General features: G+C 39.5%; 1 protein-coding gene across 1 annotated transcript; it reads left to right on the top strand.

Annotated features, from left to right (window-relative positions):
- Positions 1-4,531: 4,531 nt before the first annotated feature.
- Positions 4,532-12,445, top strand: LOC124877213 (zinc finger protein 260-like). Its single transcript, XM_047380280.1, has 2 exons — positions 4,532-4,787; positions 9,578-12,445. The coding sequence occupies exons 1-2, from the start codon at positions 4,745-4,747 to the stop codon at positions 11,488-11,490; spliced, it is 1,956 nt and encodes a 651-aa protein (XP_047236236.1). The 5' UTR covers positions 4,532-4,744; the 3' UTR covers positions 11,491-12,445.
- Positions 12,446-15,905: the final 3,460 nt, after the last annotated feature.

Genomic DNA, 15,905 nt, shown 5'->3' with positions numbered 1-15,905 from the left:
TCACAAAATTAGCATATCATTAAAAGGGTCTCTAAACGAGCTATGAACCTAATCATCTGAATCAACGAGTTAACTCTAAACACCTGCAAAAGATTCCTGAGGCCTTTAAAACTCCCAGCCTGGTTCATCACTCAAAACCCCAATCATGGGTAAGACTGCCGACCTGACTGCTGTCCAGAAGGCCACTATTGACACCCTCAAGCAAGAGGGTAAGACACAGAAAGACATTTCTGAACGAATAGGCTGTTCCCAGAGTGCTGTATCAAGGCACCTCAGTGGGAAGTCTGTGGGAAGGAAAATGTGTGGCAGAAAACGCTGCACAACGAGAAGAGGTGACCGGACCCTGAGGAAGATTGTGGAGAAGGGCCGATTCCAGACCTTGGGGGACCTGCGGAAGCAGTGGACTGAGTCTGGAGTAGAAACATCCAGAGCCACCGTGCACAGGCGTGTGCAGGAAATGGGCTACAGGTGCCGCATTCCCCAGACCTGGGCTACAGAGAAGCAGCACTGGACTGTTGCTCAGTGGTCCAAAGTACTTTTTTCGGATGAAAGCAAATTCTGCATGTCATTCGGAAATCAAGGTGCCAGAGTCTGGAGGAAGACTGGGGAGAAGGAAATGCCAAAATGCCAGAAGTCCAGTGTCAAGTACCCACAGTCAGTGATGGTCTGGGGTGCCGTGTCAGCTGCTGGTGTTGGTCCACTGTGTTTTATCAAGGGCAGGGTCAATGCAGCTAGCTATCAGGAGATTTTGGAGCACTTCATGCTTCCATCTGCTGAAAAGCTTTATGGAGATTAAGATTTCCTTTTTCAGCACGACCTGGCACCTGCTCACAGTGCCAAAACCACTGGTAAATGGTTTACTGACCATGGTATCACTGTGCTCAATTGGCCTGCCAACTCTCCTGACCTGAACCCCATAGAGAATCTGTGCGATATTGTGAAGAGAACGTTGAGAGACTCAAGACCCAACACTCTGGATGAGCTAAAGGCCGCTATCGAAGCATCCTGGGCCTCCATAAGACCTCAGCAGTGCCACAGGCTGATTGCCTCCATGCCACGCCGCATTGAAGCAGTCATTTCTGCAAAAGGATTCCCGACCAAGTATTGAGTGCATAACTGTACATGATTATTTGAAGGTTGACGTTTTTTGTATTAAAAACACTTTTATTTTATTGGTCGGATGAAATATGCTAATTTTGTGAGATAGGAATTTTGGGTTTTCATGAGCTGTATGCCAAAATCATCCGTATTAAGACAATAAAAGACCTGAAATATTTCAGTTAGTGTGCAATGAATCTAAAATATATGAATGTTAAATTTTCATCATTACATTATAGAAAATAATGAACTTTATCACAATATGCTAATTTTTTGAGAAGGACCTGTACATGTTGTCTTAAAATTCAAATACTCTGGAACCTCATTGTGGTGGAAATTAAAACCTTTAGATAATCCTCCGAGACAACCAGTCGGTTATAGTAAGATTAAATATTTAATCTCTGTTGCAACAGGAGAGTGATAGACCAAAACCATCAGCTGTACAATGGCACTCTGAAAAGACAGTTACCACTCAGGCCTTACATACATCCCCAGGACAGGTTAAACGATGATTTATCTCAGGTCATAAGAGATACACAGTCTGGTTTTCTTAAAGAAAGATCAATCACAACAATCTGAGACTGATTCTTTTGGACTACAAACATTTGGTGGAGGATGATGGAGTTATTTTCTTTTTAGATCTTTATAAAGCTTTCAAAATGGTCGAACACCCCTTTATTCTAAAAGCATTGGAGTATTTTGGTTTTTTCAGATTTAAAATGATTCAGTTGCTTCACGCAGACATGTCTTCAGGAACTTCTAAACATTTTGATGTTAAAAGAGGAATCCGTCAAGGTTGTCCTACTTTGCCTTTGTTGTTTATTACTGTGGCAGAACTTTCAGCAATTTTTATAAAAAATAATTCAAGTATCAAAACGTTAAATGTGATGGGAAACTCCCTGATAATTATTCAACTAGCATATGACACGACCCTTCTCTCAAAGATAGAACACACATTTCAAAGTGCTCTGGTCTGCATTTTAATATTAAAAAATATGAAATAATGACTATTCACAATCATCCCCTTGATGCTGTTTGTAATGTCCCAATTAGAAAAGAGGTGAAGTATTTAGGTATTAATATTTCAAAAGATAGAAAATTAAGAGAGTCATCCAACATAGAAAAGTAAAGTTATTCTCAGCGGTTGGCTCCAGAAAAATGTATCTAATTTTGTTCAGATTTTTCTCACTAAAATGGAAAGTTTATCTCGGTTTATTTACCCAGTGTCTTCTGGGTATTTCTGATAAAATGATTAAAAAATTCAACCAAGACGACTTTAATTTCATTTGGAGAAACAGATGCCATTACATCAGGTGAAGTGGTGTAGTTAAATCTTTAGAGGAAGAAAGTTTGAAAATGATAAATTTTGATCCAATGAATGGCACCATCAAACTCAAATGGATACAAAACTGGGTTTACATTCTTGAAGAGATTTGACTTTGAAATCTCTAAATTACCGATAAAACTATCAGACTTTCATAAACAGGTTTTGTGATATTGGAAACTTATTTCTGAACACTTTTCGCCATACTCTGTCTCGATTTGGAATAACAGATGCATCCTGATAAAACAAAATTCATTCTTTTACACTGACTGGTTGGAGAAAGGTATTTGGTCAGTCCTACACCTTATGGAGGAAGACGGAAACCTTTTATTGTATGATGTTTTTATCAACATATACACATTAACATGTACTAGCAATCAGTTCAATAAAGTTTAAGGCAATCCCTCCTGCTATGATGGAACTAATTAAAGGCATGATAATTCAGAAATTACTCCAATAGAATAATCTTTTATTGTAAATGTGTGTGACTTAGACAGAAAATGTAATAATATGTTTATAAGACTAACAACATAATGACTTTTTGTAAAATGAATTTACAATTAATCCCAACTTCTGTGTGTTTTGTGACTCAGATATTGAGGCAGCAGAACACTTTTTTTTTATTATTGCAATGTCGTAAATGTTTTTGGAAAGATTTAAAAAATTGGATCTTGTGTAAAAAGTTGATTCCGCTTTTAAATTTTCATAAAAAAATTATTCTAATGGGATGAAGTATTACTCTATGCTGATAACAATTTAGGCTAAATTTTGTATTCATAAGTGTCGTTTCTTAAAATTTTGGGGTAAGAACGCTGTCAAAAACAACGTGTCTGTAAAGATGGAAATGTGTGCATATTAGTCAATAGTTGTGCATAAGTAAAATCCAAAAGAGGTTTGTATATTTTCGCTATAAGAATACAAAATAAAATGTTACAGATTCAAGAAATTACAAATATAAGGTTCAAGTTTACAGTTGTGGTTTATTCTTTATGAATACAATATGCTATAACAGTTTGTGAATACGATTTATTTTCTATGAGAATACGAATTTACATCAACGACTTAGTGTCACGTGATCTCAGGCTCAGGATATAGTGGGTGGAGTTATACAATGATGTACAGTAGGTGGCGCTATGCACCTCTGAATTTGTTGCGATCCGCCAGCAGAAGAGACGAAGAAGAAGCAGCAGCACTAGCGCCAAAAGAACGGACCAAGAAACTACGGTACAAAGTCAGGTAATGTTAAAAAATTTATATATGTCTTAATGTCGTTAATATATGCTCTTGGTCCGTCATATTGGCGCTAGTGCTGCTGCTTCTTCTTCTCTTCTTCTGGTGGCGGTTCGCAACAAATTCAGAGGTGCATACCGCCACCTACTGTACATCATTGTATAACTCCACCCACTATATTCTGAGCCTGAGATCACGTGACACCAAGTCGTTGATGTAAATTCATATTCTCATAGAAAATAAATCGTATTCACAAACTGTTATAGCATATTGTATTCATAAAGAATAAACCACAACTGTAAACTTGAACTTTGTGTTTGTAATTTCTTGAAGCTGTAACATTTTATTTTGTATTCTTATAGAAAAAATATACAATACCTCTTTTGGATTTTACTTATGCACAACTATTGACTAATATGCACACATTTCCGTCTTTACCTACACGTTGTTTTTGACAGCGTTCTTACCCCATATAAAATTCACTCCCCTTTTCAACAGTTTTAATTTATTTTATTTAAGAAAGTGCTAAGTCGTGGTAACAACATAAAAGCCCAATTATTATGTTAATGTGTCAATGATTTAATATGAGAATTTTCTGCCCTGTTGTAATGGAAATGTTTTTATTTTTCATTTTTACACAATATGTTGTTGTATTTTATTTAAGACCTGTATTTGTACTTTTTGCTCAGGCTATCGTATTAATTCTGCACATCGTTTTGCTGTGAAATGTGCCTTGTTTTATTGTATATTAATCTTTAAACAAAAAAATGCCACTTGAAATATGGCGTCGAAGATGACGTAAGTCCCCGACGCGCATGCGATCAGCTCCCTCAGAGCAGGGATCCTGGGCGGGACTTCCGGGTTCAGCCTAATCGCCAGTGCGCAGACGCCTGCTTCTGTTTAGCACAGAGGGGGTATTTGAAGCCTCGTTCGTCGTGTTTTCTTTAGGTTTTGTTGGTGGAAACAGCTAAAACTGAGCTCTAACTGTTCAGTAAGGGCTAAAGGAAGGTTTGGAGAAAGAAAAGCCAACAGAGATGTAGAGATAGCGTTTCCAACAGCGACTGGACTCAGCAGAGGAGAGGAGACAGAAACATGGATGCTGTTTTCAGCCCCGATGTTCAGATGGACAGATTAGGTTCGTATGTTTCTATTCTTTATATCAGCTGCAGTTTAGGAACAGCTTAGGTAGGATTTGTAAAACTATTGTCTGATTTTGTAGCTTAGCCTAGCTTCTAGGGTTGTACGTTTTGATCCAAATATCGCAATTTGTTTAAACCAGAAGCTGGACTCTAGCTCCACCCAAACACAGTTTATTACAATAAAGTTCGGAAAACTCCTTCTTATTCCTCAAGTTAGTATTTCAGTGTTGGTCGTTTATTTAAAAAGCTCCAAAAAGAGACGAAATCTCCATGGTTTCTTACTAAATGTGTTAACTATTTACAACATTTATAACATGTGAGGGTTGTTATTAATAAAAGAGGACAAGGACAGAATGATCAGACTTTACAAATAAATGGACAGAAATTAAAATAAATACATGTATTGTAGAACAATGTGATTACAGATTACCTAGTGTGGTCTGTCCATCTGATTCATTCAATGTACAATTGTGATAAAAAGAGTTCTATATAAAATGCATAATTAAATAACATAATTAAATGGTTAGTCAAAAATCCATGCTCTTTCTGCTCATAGCACCACCTCCTCCATAACACCAAATGCTATTGCCAACATGACCACCACCACTATCTATATTAATAGTTTTGATAATCTGGCCGATCATTACTGAAGTGAAGAGGACTCAGGAAAAATGCTGTCATGCTGTAGGTGAGTTCCGATTTAGGCTTGTAATGATACATAAGATCAATTAAAAATGATATATTTGAACAGAAATGTCAGGCTTCTGAAATGCAGGTTCATTTTTATGTTCTCAATACTGGTCTGGGCTCCTTTGGCTTGAATTACTGCAGTGTGGCGAAAAATGTTATTTGCTGTTGGAGAAAGGAGGTCTGCGCTGCACCTCCAGTAAAACTACGAGGGGAACCCTGACGTTTCTTCATGTTCTCCCCCTCCCTGCAGCCTTACATCAAGACTTAAATAGGCGTGTTCCTCCACCATAAGTTGGAAACAATATAGTTCCTCTCCTGCTGCAGGGAATTGGTAACTTGTGAACACATGTAGGCGTTAAATAATTTATTACTTGTCATGATTTTTTTGAGGGGGTAGGCGGTCTTGTTGGCGGGGCGGCGCACCCCCCTGGGATTAGGTAGAAGAAATGCTGATGTTTCTTAAAGGAGAAGAAATGAATGAGGGTGGCAATAGAGGAGCAGACAGAGTAGTTTTAATATGAACTGTTTTGAAGAATATTTCTTTAGTAACAATCATAATATTGAGAAATTCTGTGGGAAAATAATCTATAATTTTGCATTCACTGATTGAATAGTTTCCAGACTTTTTCGTTTAGTTTATTTAGTTTGTGCAGAACATTTTCAAAAGTTGTATTAAATTAACACATTCTTCCAAAGTTTGACAGGGACTGAGTTTTTTGGTGATGACTATGGAAACATAAAGACTATTATGGGATGTGTTATGTAGGATATTATTTGATAAGCTGTAAACAGTTGGGGTGACGGTGAGATGTGGCAGACCAGCACTAAGGACGGGTACCAGGAGTTTATTATAGGTCTGCAGTTCTAACTGGCCATAATCCTTTCTGTGCAGGAACAGCGACTTTTTGAAACCCTTTTTAAATCTTCTTACCCTAGTAAGGAGTGGATTGTGGTTTTATTTTTTTGAGTTGTCAACCCTGAATTTTTTACACTGCAGCAGATTTAGGTTTAAATAATCCTGATTTGAATCTGACCTATTTACTGTAATCCCAATAAAGATTTTTCTATTTATTAATAGAGTTTAAATATTTTTTAACATGCGGTTTTTATTTTAATATAAATTAAAACATTCTTTATTTTATTTATTTATTCATTTTACATTGTTTTACTATTATCTTGAGGGATGTCCGTTTCATATCCTATCAAAAGCAAACTTATTGGTTGAGAAAAATAGCTGAACTGCCAGATAAATAATTTAGGTCTTTACTGGTTTTCTTCAGAGCTGGGTTGTAGAGTTGCTGTTGTAGGTAGCTGGAAATTTTGATCCCATTTTGTAGACGGGTAATTGTGGTCAAAAATGTTACGGTTAGTCTATGAATTAGAGGAAACATGAAAACTTACATCACAATCTATACATAGGAGGAAAAAAACGAGTAAAAAAACTGAAAGAACTAGAATATCAGATTGTCTGCCACCATACCCACCGATGGTAGCAGATATGTTAACGGATAAGAGTAAATACAGTACAATTGTTATTCACAAGGACATTCAGTCACACCAATCAAATGTCACAAAATAAGTATTGCTTTGCTTTATAACTTTGCAGAAACGATGTCGGACCCTAAACAGCGTGGGCTGCATTGAGAGATGGCATTCATCCTACTTTGGATGGAACAGCTCTTCTTTCTAGGAATCTGGCTGAATTTATTAGTGCTCCATACAACCCAGGGTCCAGAGCAGAAGGCAAAATAAACACCACCTTGAATGACCAAAAAGTGTAGCTCATTGAACATGAAATCTCTCTCTTCAAGCACTTTGTTAGTTTAAGATGTATTTTGCCTTATTGGTTATTTTAGTATAAATTAACTAAATATTTTAATTTTTTACATTCCTGGAAGTATTGACTGATGAGGAGTAGCAGCAACCATCTTGAAATCCGATTTATCGATTATCGTAAGCCACGGGAGGGCAACACCTGTTTTAGATCTGCTTCATGTATGCCTTTTTACCAGGCCTGTGCAGAACGTGACTGCATACTGAGGAGGAGAGCAATTCAATTTCTCTTTCACTAGTAGATTCTCTTGTTCATAGTGTTATTTCCTCATTGCAATAGACAATGTAGCGCCTTGGAAAAAAAGGTAATTCATAGGAGGCTGGCTCCCTGGTTTAATTCAGAGCTGTATACTTTACAACAGACCTCAAGAAAATTAGGGAGGAAAACATGCTCTGCACATCTAGAGGAGTCCTACTTAATGTGGAAAAAACAGTCCATTCCCTTAGCTCTCAGCAGTCATGGCTTTATGGGATTCTTCTTAAATAAAATCGTTGACATACTCCTGAAGATGATTACTTCATCCTCAGCAAGTGAGACAACGTTGGAAATAACTGCAGAACCTGATCTGTGTTTGGACTGTTCTGATCCTGTGGAGCTTCCTGAGTTATCAGAAATATTAGCTTCATCTAAACCTTCAACTTGTATGTTAGACCCAATCCCAACCAAAGTATTTAAGGAAGTGTTCCCTCTGATTTCCAGCCCCATTTTAGATATGATTAATCTATCCTTAGTAAATGGATATGTACCACAGGCTTTTAAGGTAGCTGTAATTAAACCTTTACTTAAGAAACCTTCGCTTGATCGAGATGACTTGAAAAATTACAGACCTATATCCAATCTTCCATTCTTATCTAAAATTCTTGAGAAAATAGTTGCTAATCAAATGTGTGAACATTTATACAGCAATGACCTGTTTGAAGAGTTTCAGTCAGGTTTCAGAGCTCATCATAGCACTAAAACAGCTCTGCTGAAAGTCACTAATGATATTCTTATGGCTTCAGATAATGGACTTGTGTCTGTTCTGGTTCTGTTAGATCTCAGTGCTGCATTTGATACAGTCGATCATAATATTCTCTTAGAAAGGCTGGAATATGCTGTAGGGATCAGGGGAACAGCAGGTACCGAATTGGGTACTTTTATAGGTACCAACTGAATTCCATCGGTACTACCGAGTACCGATTCACATAAAATCATACTTTGTTTTGGTACCTATACACATTATTGTGACGCTCAGGGAGTGGAAGAGTGGGACGATTTTCCACGCCGTACATCAACACAGCATTGCACGGACAAGAGCGTAATGATGTCAGTAGCCGCTGGTATTGTCAACAAAGCATTGCTAATAGAAAGTGCTCGAAGGTACGGCTCCACTTTTCAAAATACCAGGCAGGTTACGCTCGCTGCAATATTTGTGATGCAAAGTGCAAGGCCAGTCTGAGGAAGCACCAGGTTCAGCACCTGATTTTCTCAAGGTTGAAGAGACACAATTTTTTCCTGCCGCAGATCCACGGCTACAACTCCTGCATTTGGCACCGTTAGCATGCCTGCATCCGTTAGCACGTCTGCATCCGTTAGCATGTCTGCATCCATTAGCACGCCTGCATCCGTTAGCACGCCTGCATCCGTTAGCACGTCTGCATCCATTAGCACGCCTGCATCCGTTAGCACGCCTGCATCCGTTAGCACGTCTGCATCCGTTAGCACGTCTACATCCATTAGCACGCCTGCATCCGTTAGCACGTCTGCATCCGTTAGCACGTCTGCATCCGTTAGCGACATCTATTGTTGTTTTGGTATATTCATTAAAGATTATATATTGATAAATAAATTTGTAAAAAATATGAGATTTTATTATAAACGAATTAGCATTTATTACCGCATAAACACACACAAAAGTACTGAAAATTAGTCCCGTTGAATACCGATACTGATTCCCAGGTACCGGGCATTGATGCCGTATTGGTTCAAATGTGACAGATACCCATCCCTATTTTTCTGACAGATTCCAGTTTATTTATGTAAATGATAAATCACCTTCAAACTCCAGGGTTACTTGTGGAGTACCACAGGGTTCAGTGCTTGGGACTATTCTCTTTACTATATATTTGCTTCTAACAGGTTTGGCATAGAAAGATTTCCTGGACCAGTCTGCTGTGTCTTCTCAAAGCCAGAATCAGTCATGACTATATTAATAAGCTGAATTGTAATGAACTGAGATATTGACATGTTACAGTTGTCTATAATGTACATATTGTGTTTCAGTGTTACCCGAAGATTTTCAGCAGATTCTGGTGGTTAAAGAAGAGGCTCTTGAAGAGCAGAGTTTTCGTGTGGACCACCACGAGCCAGAGGCGCTTCACATCAAGGAGGACCCGGACAAACCGCTCAATGTGAAGAAGGAGACTGATGCCATTAGGTTTCCACTAACTGTGGCTCTTATAAAGAGTGGTGATAAAGATAAACCTCTGTTCTCAGTGCTTCATCAGCACCAAACAGAAGACAGAGATCTTCCACCCAGCAGCTCAGCTGACCAGATGAAAACAAAAACTGATGAGGAGGACTTTAGAGGAGCAGAATCCAGCGAGAACACAGATCTTAATACTCATAAAGACATTCAAAAAGAAGATGCTCCTAAAGAAAAGAATCCTGGTGGTGACCAGCAGGATCTAGAGCTCCTCCAAATCAAGCAGGAAGAAGAGGAACCTTGGACCAGTCTGGAGGGAGAGCAGCTCAATGTGAAGGAGGAGACCGATCCCACCAAGTTTCCACTAACTGTAGTTCTTGTGAAAAGTGAGGATGATGACGAAAAACCACTGTTCTCACAGCTTCATCAGCTCCAAAAAAGAGACAGAGATCTTCCACCCATCAGCTCAGCTGACCAGATGAAAGCGGAAACTAAAGAAGAGGAGTGTGGAGGAGCAGAGTCCAGCAGGAACCCGGATCTAAATACTGTTGAAGACACTTCCAACTCTTCAGAGACTGATGTCAGTGATGATGATGATGATGATGACGACGACGACGATGATAATGATGATTTTGATAATGTGAACCATCCGGACTCTCAGCTGAAACAGCTTTCAGACTCTGGGTCTGAAACTGAGGACAGTGAGAATGGCTGGAAGGAGAGCAGAGCTGCCGAGTCAGGAGGACACGCTGTCACCAAGTCTTTGAGCTGCTTTGAGTGTGGTCAACAGTTTGTTAACAAGCGCTCTCTTCAGAGACACATGACATGTCATTCCACTGCAAGGTCTTCACGCAGGCCTGTTAATAAGAAGAGAGGGAAGAAAAATATCCGTGTACTGAAGAAAGTCCAGGCTGGTGTTAAATGTTTTACCTGTGATGACTGTGGTAAAACGTTCCATTGGAAAAATCATCTAAGCAGGCACATGAGAATCCACACAGGCGAGAAACCGTTTAGCTGTGAAGTTTGTGGACAAAGGTTTAACCAAAATTCAAATTTAAACAAACACATGAGAATTCACACAGGGGGAAAACCCTTTGGTTGTGATGTTTGTGGTCAAAGATTTAATCTGAAGTCATATTTACACATACATATGCGAATTCACACAGGAGAGAAACCATTTGGTTGTGATGTTTGTGGGCAAAGATTTAACCAAAAATCAAATCTAAACAAACATGCCAAAATCCACACAGGAGGAAAACCATTTAGTTGTGATTTCTGTGGGCAAAGATTTAATCTAAAGTCATATTTAAACAAACATGTAAGAGTCCACACAGGGGAGAAACCTTTTAGATGTGATGTTTGTGAGCAAAGATTTAACCTAAAGTCACATTTAAACTTGCACAAGATAATCCATTCAGGAGAGAAACCATTTGCTTGTGATGTTTGTGGACAACGGTTAATGCAAAAGTCAGCTTTAAAGAAACACATGAAAATCCACTCTGAAATAAAATCGTTTGACTGTGACGTTTGTGGACGACGATTTAACCAGAAGTCGGCTTTAAAAAGACACCTGAGAATCCACACAGGTGACAAACCCTTTGGTTGTGATGTTTGTGGGCAAAAATTTAACCAAAAAGCACACCTAAATAAACACATGACAATTCACACTGGAGCCAAACCATTTGGGTGTGATGTTTGTGGGCTAGGATTCAACCTAAAGTCACATTTAATGAGACACACAAAAATTCACACAGATGGAGAAAGAGTTTAGCTTTAAATGTTAGGACAACTGTTAAAGCAGGGAACATTAGAAAATTCACCATAGAAGTAATCATGCTTGTTTTAAATCATGCTTGTTTTACCTTAAAATATTTAAAATGTATTTTATGTGTTGTGGTGATCTCCCTGTTTGCATAGAAATACACTTTTGGTTTCTAAAACCACCTCATAAGTTACAGTACACATCTCTTCATTAATCGATCAGGTTATGGCTCCCTTTACACTTGAAATAAAACTGTATGACTGCTGCAGCCAGTCAAAGGCTGTTATAAAAAAATACAAATGCATTTTGTGTATACATCTGTTCCTACTGAAATACCATCCTTGAGCGTTTTGCATTTCTGTAACGTTTGTATTTGTTGGTGTGTTGTAACGAACAAAGATTTGTTTTCTCTGTCAGATGGTAAACAAATGTTGGCAAAGATATAGTGACACGTTTCACCCAAAAAACTTTATATTGATTGCAGTTTAGGCCATTGTGAGTATTGTCTGCAAAATGTGGCCGCCCCACAGTCGCAGTCTGTCATCTATCATTTCCACCATCCATACATGATTACCATGCAAGTCTTCGAAGCAAATTTTAGATTGCTTATTCAACACAATGAAGACGGCGTTAATTTGTTAATGTCCCTCTCCCTTCTGCACTTAGCAGCCGTGCTTCTTTTAAAAACTTGCCTTTGTTATACCCTCTCTGGAGCACCCCCTTGTGGTCTGGACACAAACACTTTCTCATTTTGACCTGCTGCACATTTGGTATAGCTGTCACAGACTCTCCGTTTTCATCAATAACGAAATACTTTAATGAATTTTACCTCCTTCGTTGGCCCCTTGGTGAATATTATGAAACACAGAGAAGAATCCATTCCAGTGGCTAAAATCTGATGTTTGTATACACTGTATACTATATAAAGATATGTTTTAATTAATAAATCCACATTTAAAGCTTTTATTTTTACTTCTAAATAGTAAAGATGTTGAAATTTGAGGTATAAATTACAACATTATGAATGAGATGAACAGAACAGGAAGTGCTTTTATTTTGATATTTCCAGCAGGAAGTGTCTTTGTAATGTAGCAGCTAGATTAAAAGTGAAAGAATGTCAGAGGTCAGTTATGTTTAATTTGTTCTGAAATGATCCAAAGTAACTTAATTCAGCGTCTAGATGGAGAAACATTCATGTGGTCATCATTATGAAGCTACAACTAACATGAACAGATTATCATCCATTAACATCCCATAATAATCCACCAAAGTCACTGGCCAATAATCAAGCTCATCCTTTCACAGTAAAACCTGCTGGAGCTGCAGTCTGGAGCTCACATCCTGCTTCTTTTTACTCTTCAATACAGGAGATAAAAACTGGTACAAAGCCTTGAGTCTTTAGAGCACAAGTCTAAGTCAAGTCAGAAGTCTTCTTTTTGAAACTCAAGTTGGAGTCTCTTACTCGAGTTTCCATCTCTAGTAAAAGGTCGAGGAAAAGCACCCAGACATCCTTCTCCCCTGGAACACTCTTCAGGCTAATCGGGGGTGTCAGAAGGGAAATGCGACGGTCCTTGCCCGTGTGTCCTGTCAGTAGGACATTCACTGAACATCCCAAAGTGAGATGCCCAGGAAGGATCCTTATCGGTTTTCTTAAAACATCTCAACTGACTGCTTTTGATGCGTGGGTTCCCCCCAGATGATAGAGCTCCTCATCCTATTTCTAAGGCTGAACTTTGTCAGCCTATGGAGGACGTTTATTTAGGCTGCCTGTATCCAGCATCTAGTTCCTTGTTCACTGTGATAAACAGGAGTAACACCCACATTATAGCAGACATGGGCCAAATGAATCGACCAATATATCCTTTCTCCAACTATAACTCACCAAAGCACTTGAACTGCTGCTAAACCTGATGAAGAAATTTGTTTCAGGTGTGTTGGAGCAGGGATGCGTCTAAACGTTGGTGTTAGCTGTAGAGGCCCGGAGTTGCCCACCATCAGGGAGGGTGTATGAGGAAGCAGAATGAGCACCAATGTTTCCAACTGAAACAACAAAAGCTTTCCTTTTAGATGCAGTATCAGGAAGTTTGCTCTGGCGAGCTTCAGGTATCTGGGTGACAGATACCAGACCTGCTGGTGGTGCAAGCTGTGTCACTTCCTTCCTTCCAGCAAAAGGACTTTTCTGTCTGCTACCTTCTGGCAGGCGGTACACATGCCTGCCAGCGTGTACAAAAAGACTTAAAGTCAGTTATTATCCACAAGCTATCAGACTACTGAACTCTGGACAATAATACTGCACCAAACCACATTTGTGACAGTTTATTAGTTATTGCTGATGCACAATGTGTACTTTTTTATTGCACACCATTAGTACTTTTATTTTTATAGTGAGTTGAACGGTTCTTCTTATCCCATTGCATTGTTGACTGTGTGTTAACCTGCATATGACAAATAAACCAACACAATACAATAAAATTCCTGTTTGACATGGATGTATTAAAGAAGAAACTGCCTGCTGAAAAGAAGGGAGATGTTATCACTTTTATTTTGTTGCACTGTGTTCACCACATGGTTATCTAGTAATTATCTGTGATCCTCTAGTGCAGGGGTGTCAAACTTCAGTCCTTGAGGACCGATATGCTGCAACCTTTGAATGTTTTCCAAGTTCAACACACCAGAATCAAAAAGACTAATGACCTAAATAGGTGATTAAGGTGTGTTCAGGATGTGGGACACCGGCTCTCTGGGACTGGAGTTTGACACCTGTGTTCGAGTGGCTCCCCTAAGTCAGAGGTCCCTAACCCTGCTCCTCGGGACTCACTGTCCTTCATCTTTTAGGTGTTTTCCTGCTGCCACACATAATGATGAAGCATTGAAGCTTTCTTGTTGGTCCACTGAGCCGAAGTTTCATGATGCTTCATTTGCTCTACTTTGCCATCAAGTGGACAATAAATGTAAAACTGGCAGAGTGATTATGAGATGACATCGGTGTGTGAAGCTTTAAATTGAACAAATACATGAATGATAGTTTTGACGCTCATACTTACAGGGGTTGGACAATGAAACAGAAACACCTGTCATTTTAGTGTGGGAGGTTTCATGGCTAAATTGGACCAGCCTGGTAGCCAGTCTTCATTGATTGCACATTGCACCAGTAAGAGCAGAGTGTGAAGGTTCAATTAGCAGGGTAAGAGCACAGTTTTGCTCAAAATATTGAAATGCACACAACATTATGGGTGACATACCAGAGTTCAAAAGAGGACAAATTGTTGGTGCACGTCTTGCTGGCGCATCTGTGACCAAGACAGCAAGTCTTTGTGATGTATCAAGAGCCACGGTATCCAGGGTAATGTCAGCATACCACCAAGAAGGACCAACCACATCCAACAGGATTAACTGTGGACGCAAGAGGAAGCTGTCTGAAAGGGATGTTCGGGTGCTAACCCGAATTGTATCCAAAAAACATAAAACCACGGCTGCCCAAATCACGGCAGAATTAAATGTGCACCTCAACTCTCCTGTTTCCACCAGAACTGTCCGTCGGGAGCTCCACAGGGTCAATATACACGGCCGGGCTGCTATAACCAAACCTTTGGTCACTCATGCCAATGCCAAACGTTGGTTTCAATGGTGCAAGGAACGCAAATCTTGGGCTGTGGACAATGTGAAACATGTATTGTTCTCTGATGAGTCCACCTTTACTGTTTTCCCCACATCCAGGAGAGTTACGGTGTGGAGAAGCCCCAAAGAAGCGTACCACCCAGACTGTTGCATGCCCAGAGTGAAGCATGGGGGTGGATCAGTGATGGTTTGGGCTGCCATATCATGGCATTCCCTTGGCCCAATACTTTTGCTAGATGGGCGCGTCACTGCCAAGGACTACCGAACCATTCTTGAGGACCATGTGCATCCAATGGTTCAAACATTGTATCCTGAAGGCGGTGCCGTGTATCAGGATGACAATGCACCAATACACACAGCAAGACTGGTGAAAGATTGGTTTGATGAACATGAAAGTGAAGTTGAACATCTCCCATGGCCTGCACAGTCACCAGATCTAAATATTATTGAGCCACTTTGGGGTGTTTTGGAGGAGCGAGTCAGGAAACGTTTTCCTCCACCAGTATCACGTAGTGACCTGGCCACTATCCTGCAAGAAGAATGGCTTAAAATCCCTCTGACCACTGTGCAGGACTTGTATATGTCATTCCCAAGACGAATTGATGCTGTATTGGCCGCAAAAGGAGGCCCTACACCAGGTAAAACCAGGTGTTTGTTTCATTGTCCAACCCCTGTACATTCTGAATATGGTCAATATATAATCTCTATTTATGATACAGAGCCTGGATCAAAGTGGAAACAAATAGCAGAGAGGGTTGGAGTGTGAATGTTTGTGTTACTTTGTATGTTACCAGGGACAAGATTTT

The sequence above is a fragment of the Girardinichthys multiradiatus genome, chromosome 1 (assembly GCF_021462225.1).
Source record: "Girardinichthys multiradiatus isolate DD_20200921_A chromosome 1, DD_fGirMul_XY1, whole genome shotgun sequence".
Lineage (NCBI taxonomy): Eukaryota > Metazoa > Chordata > Actinopteri > Cyprinodontiformes > Goodeidae > Girardinichthys > Girardinichthys multiradiatus.
Note: the sequence above shows the minus strand (reverse complement) of the source record. Positions and strands in the feature narration are given on the sequence as shown.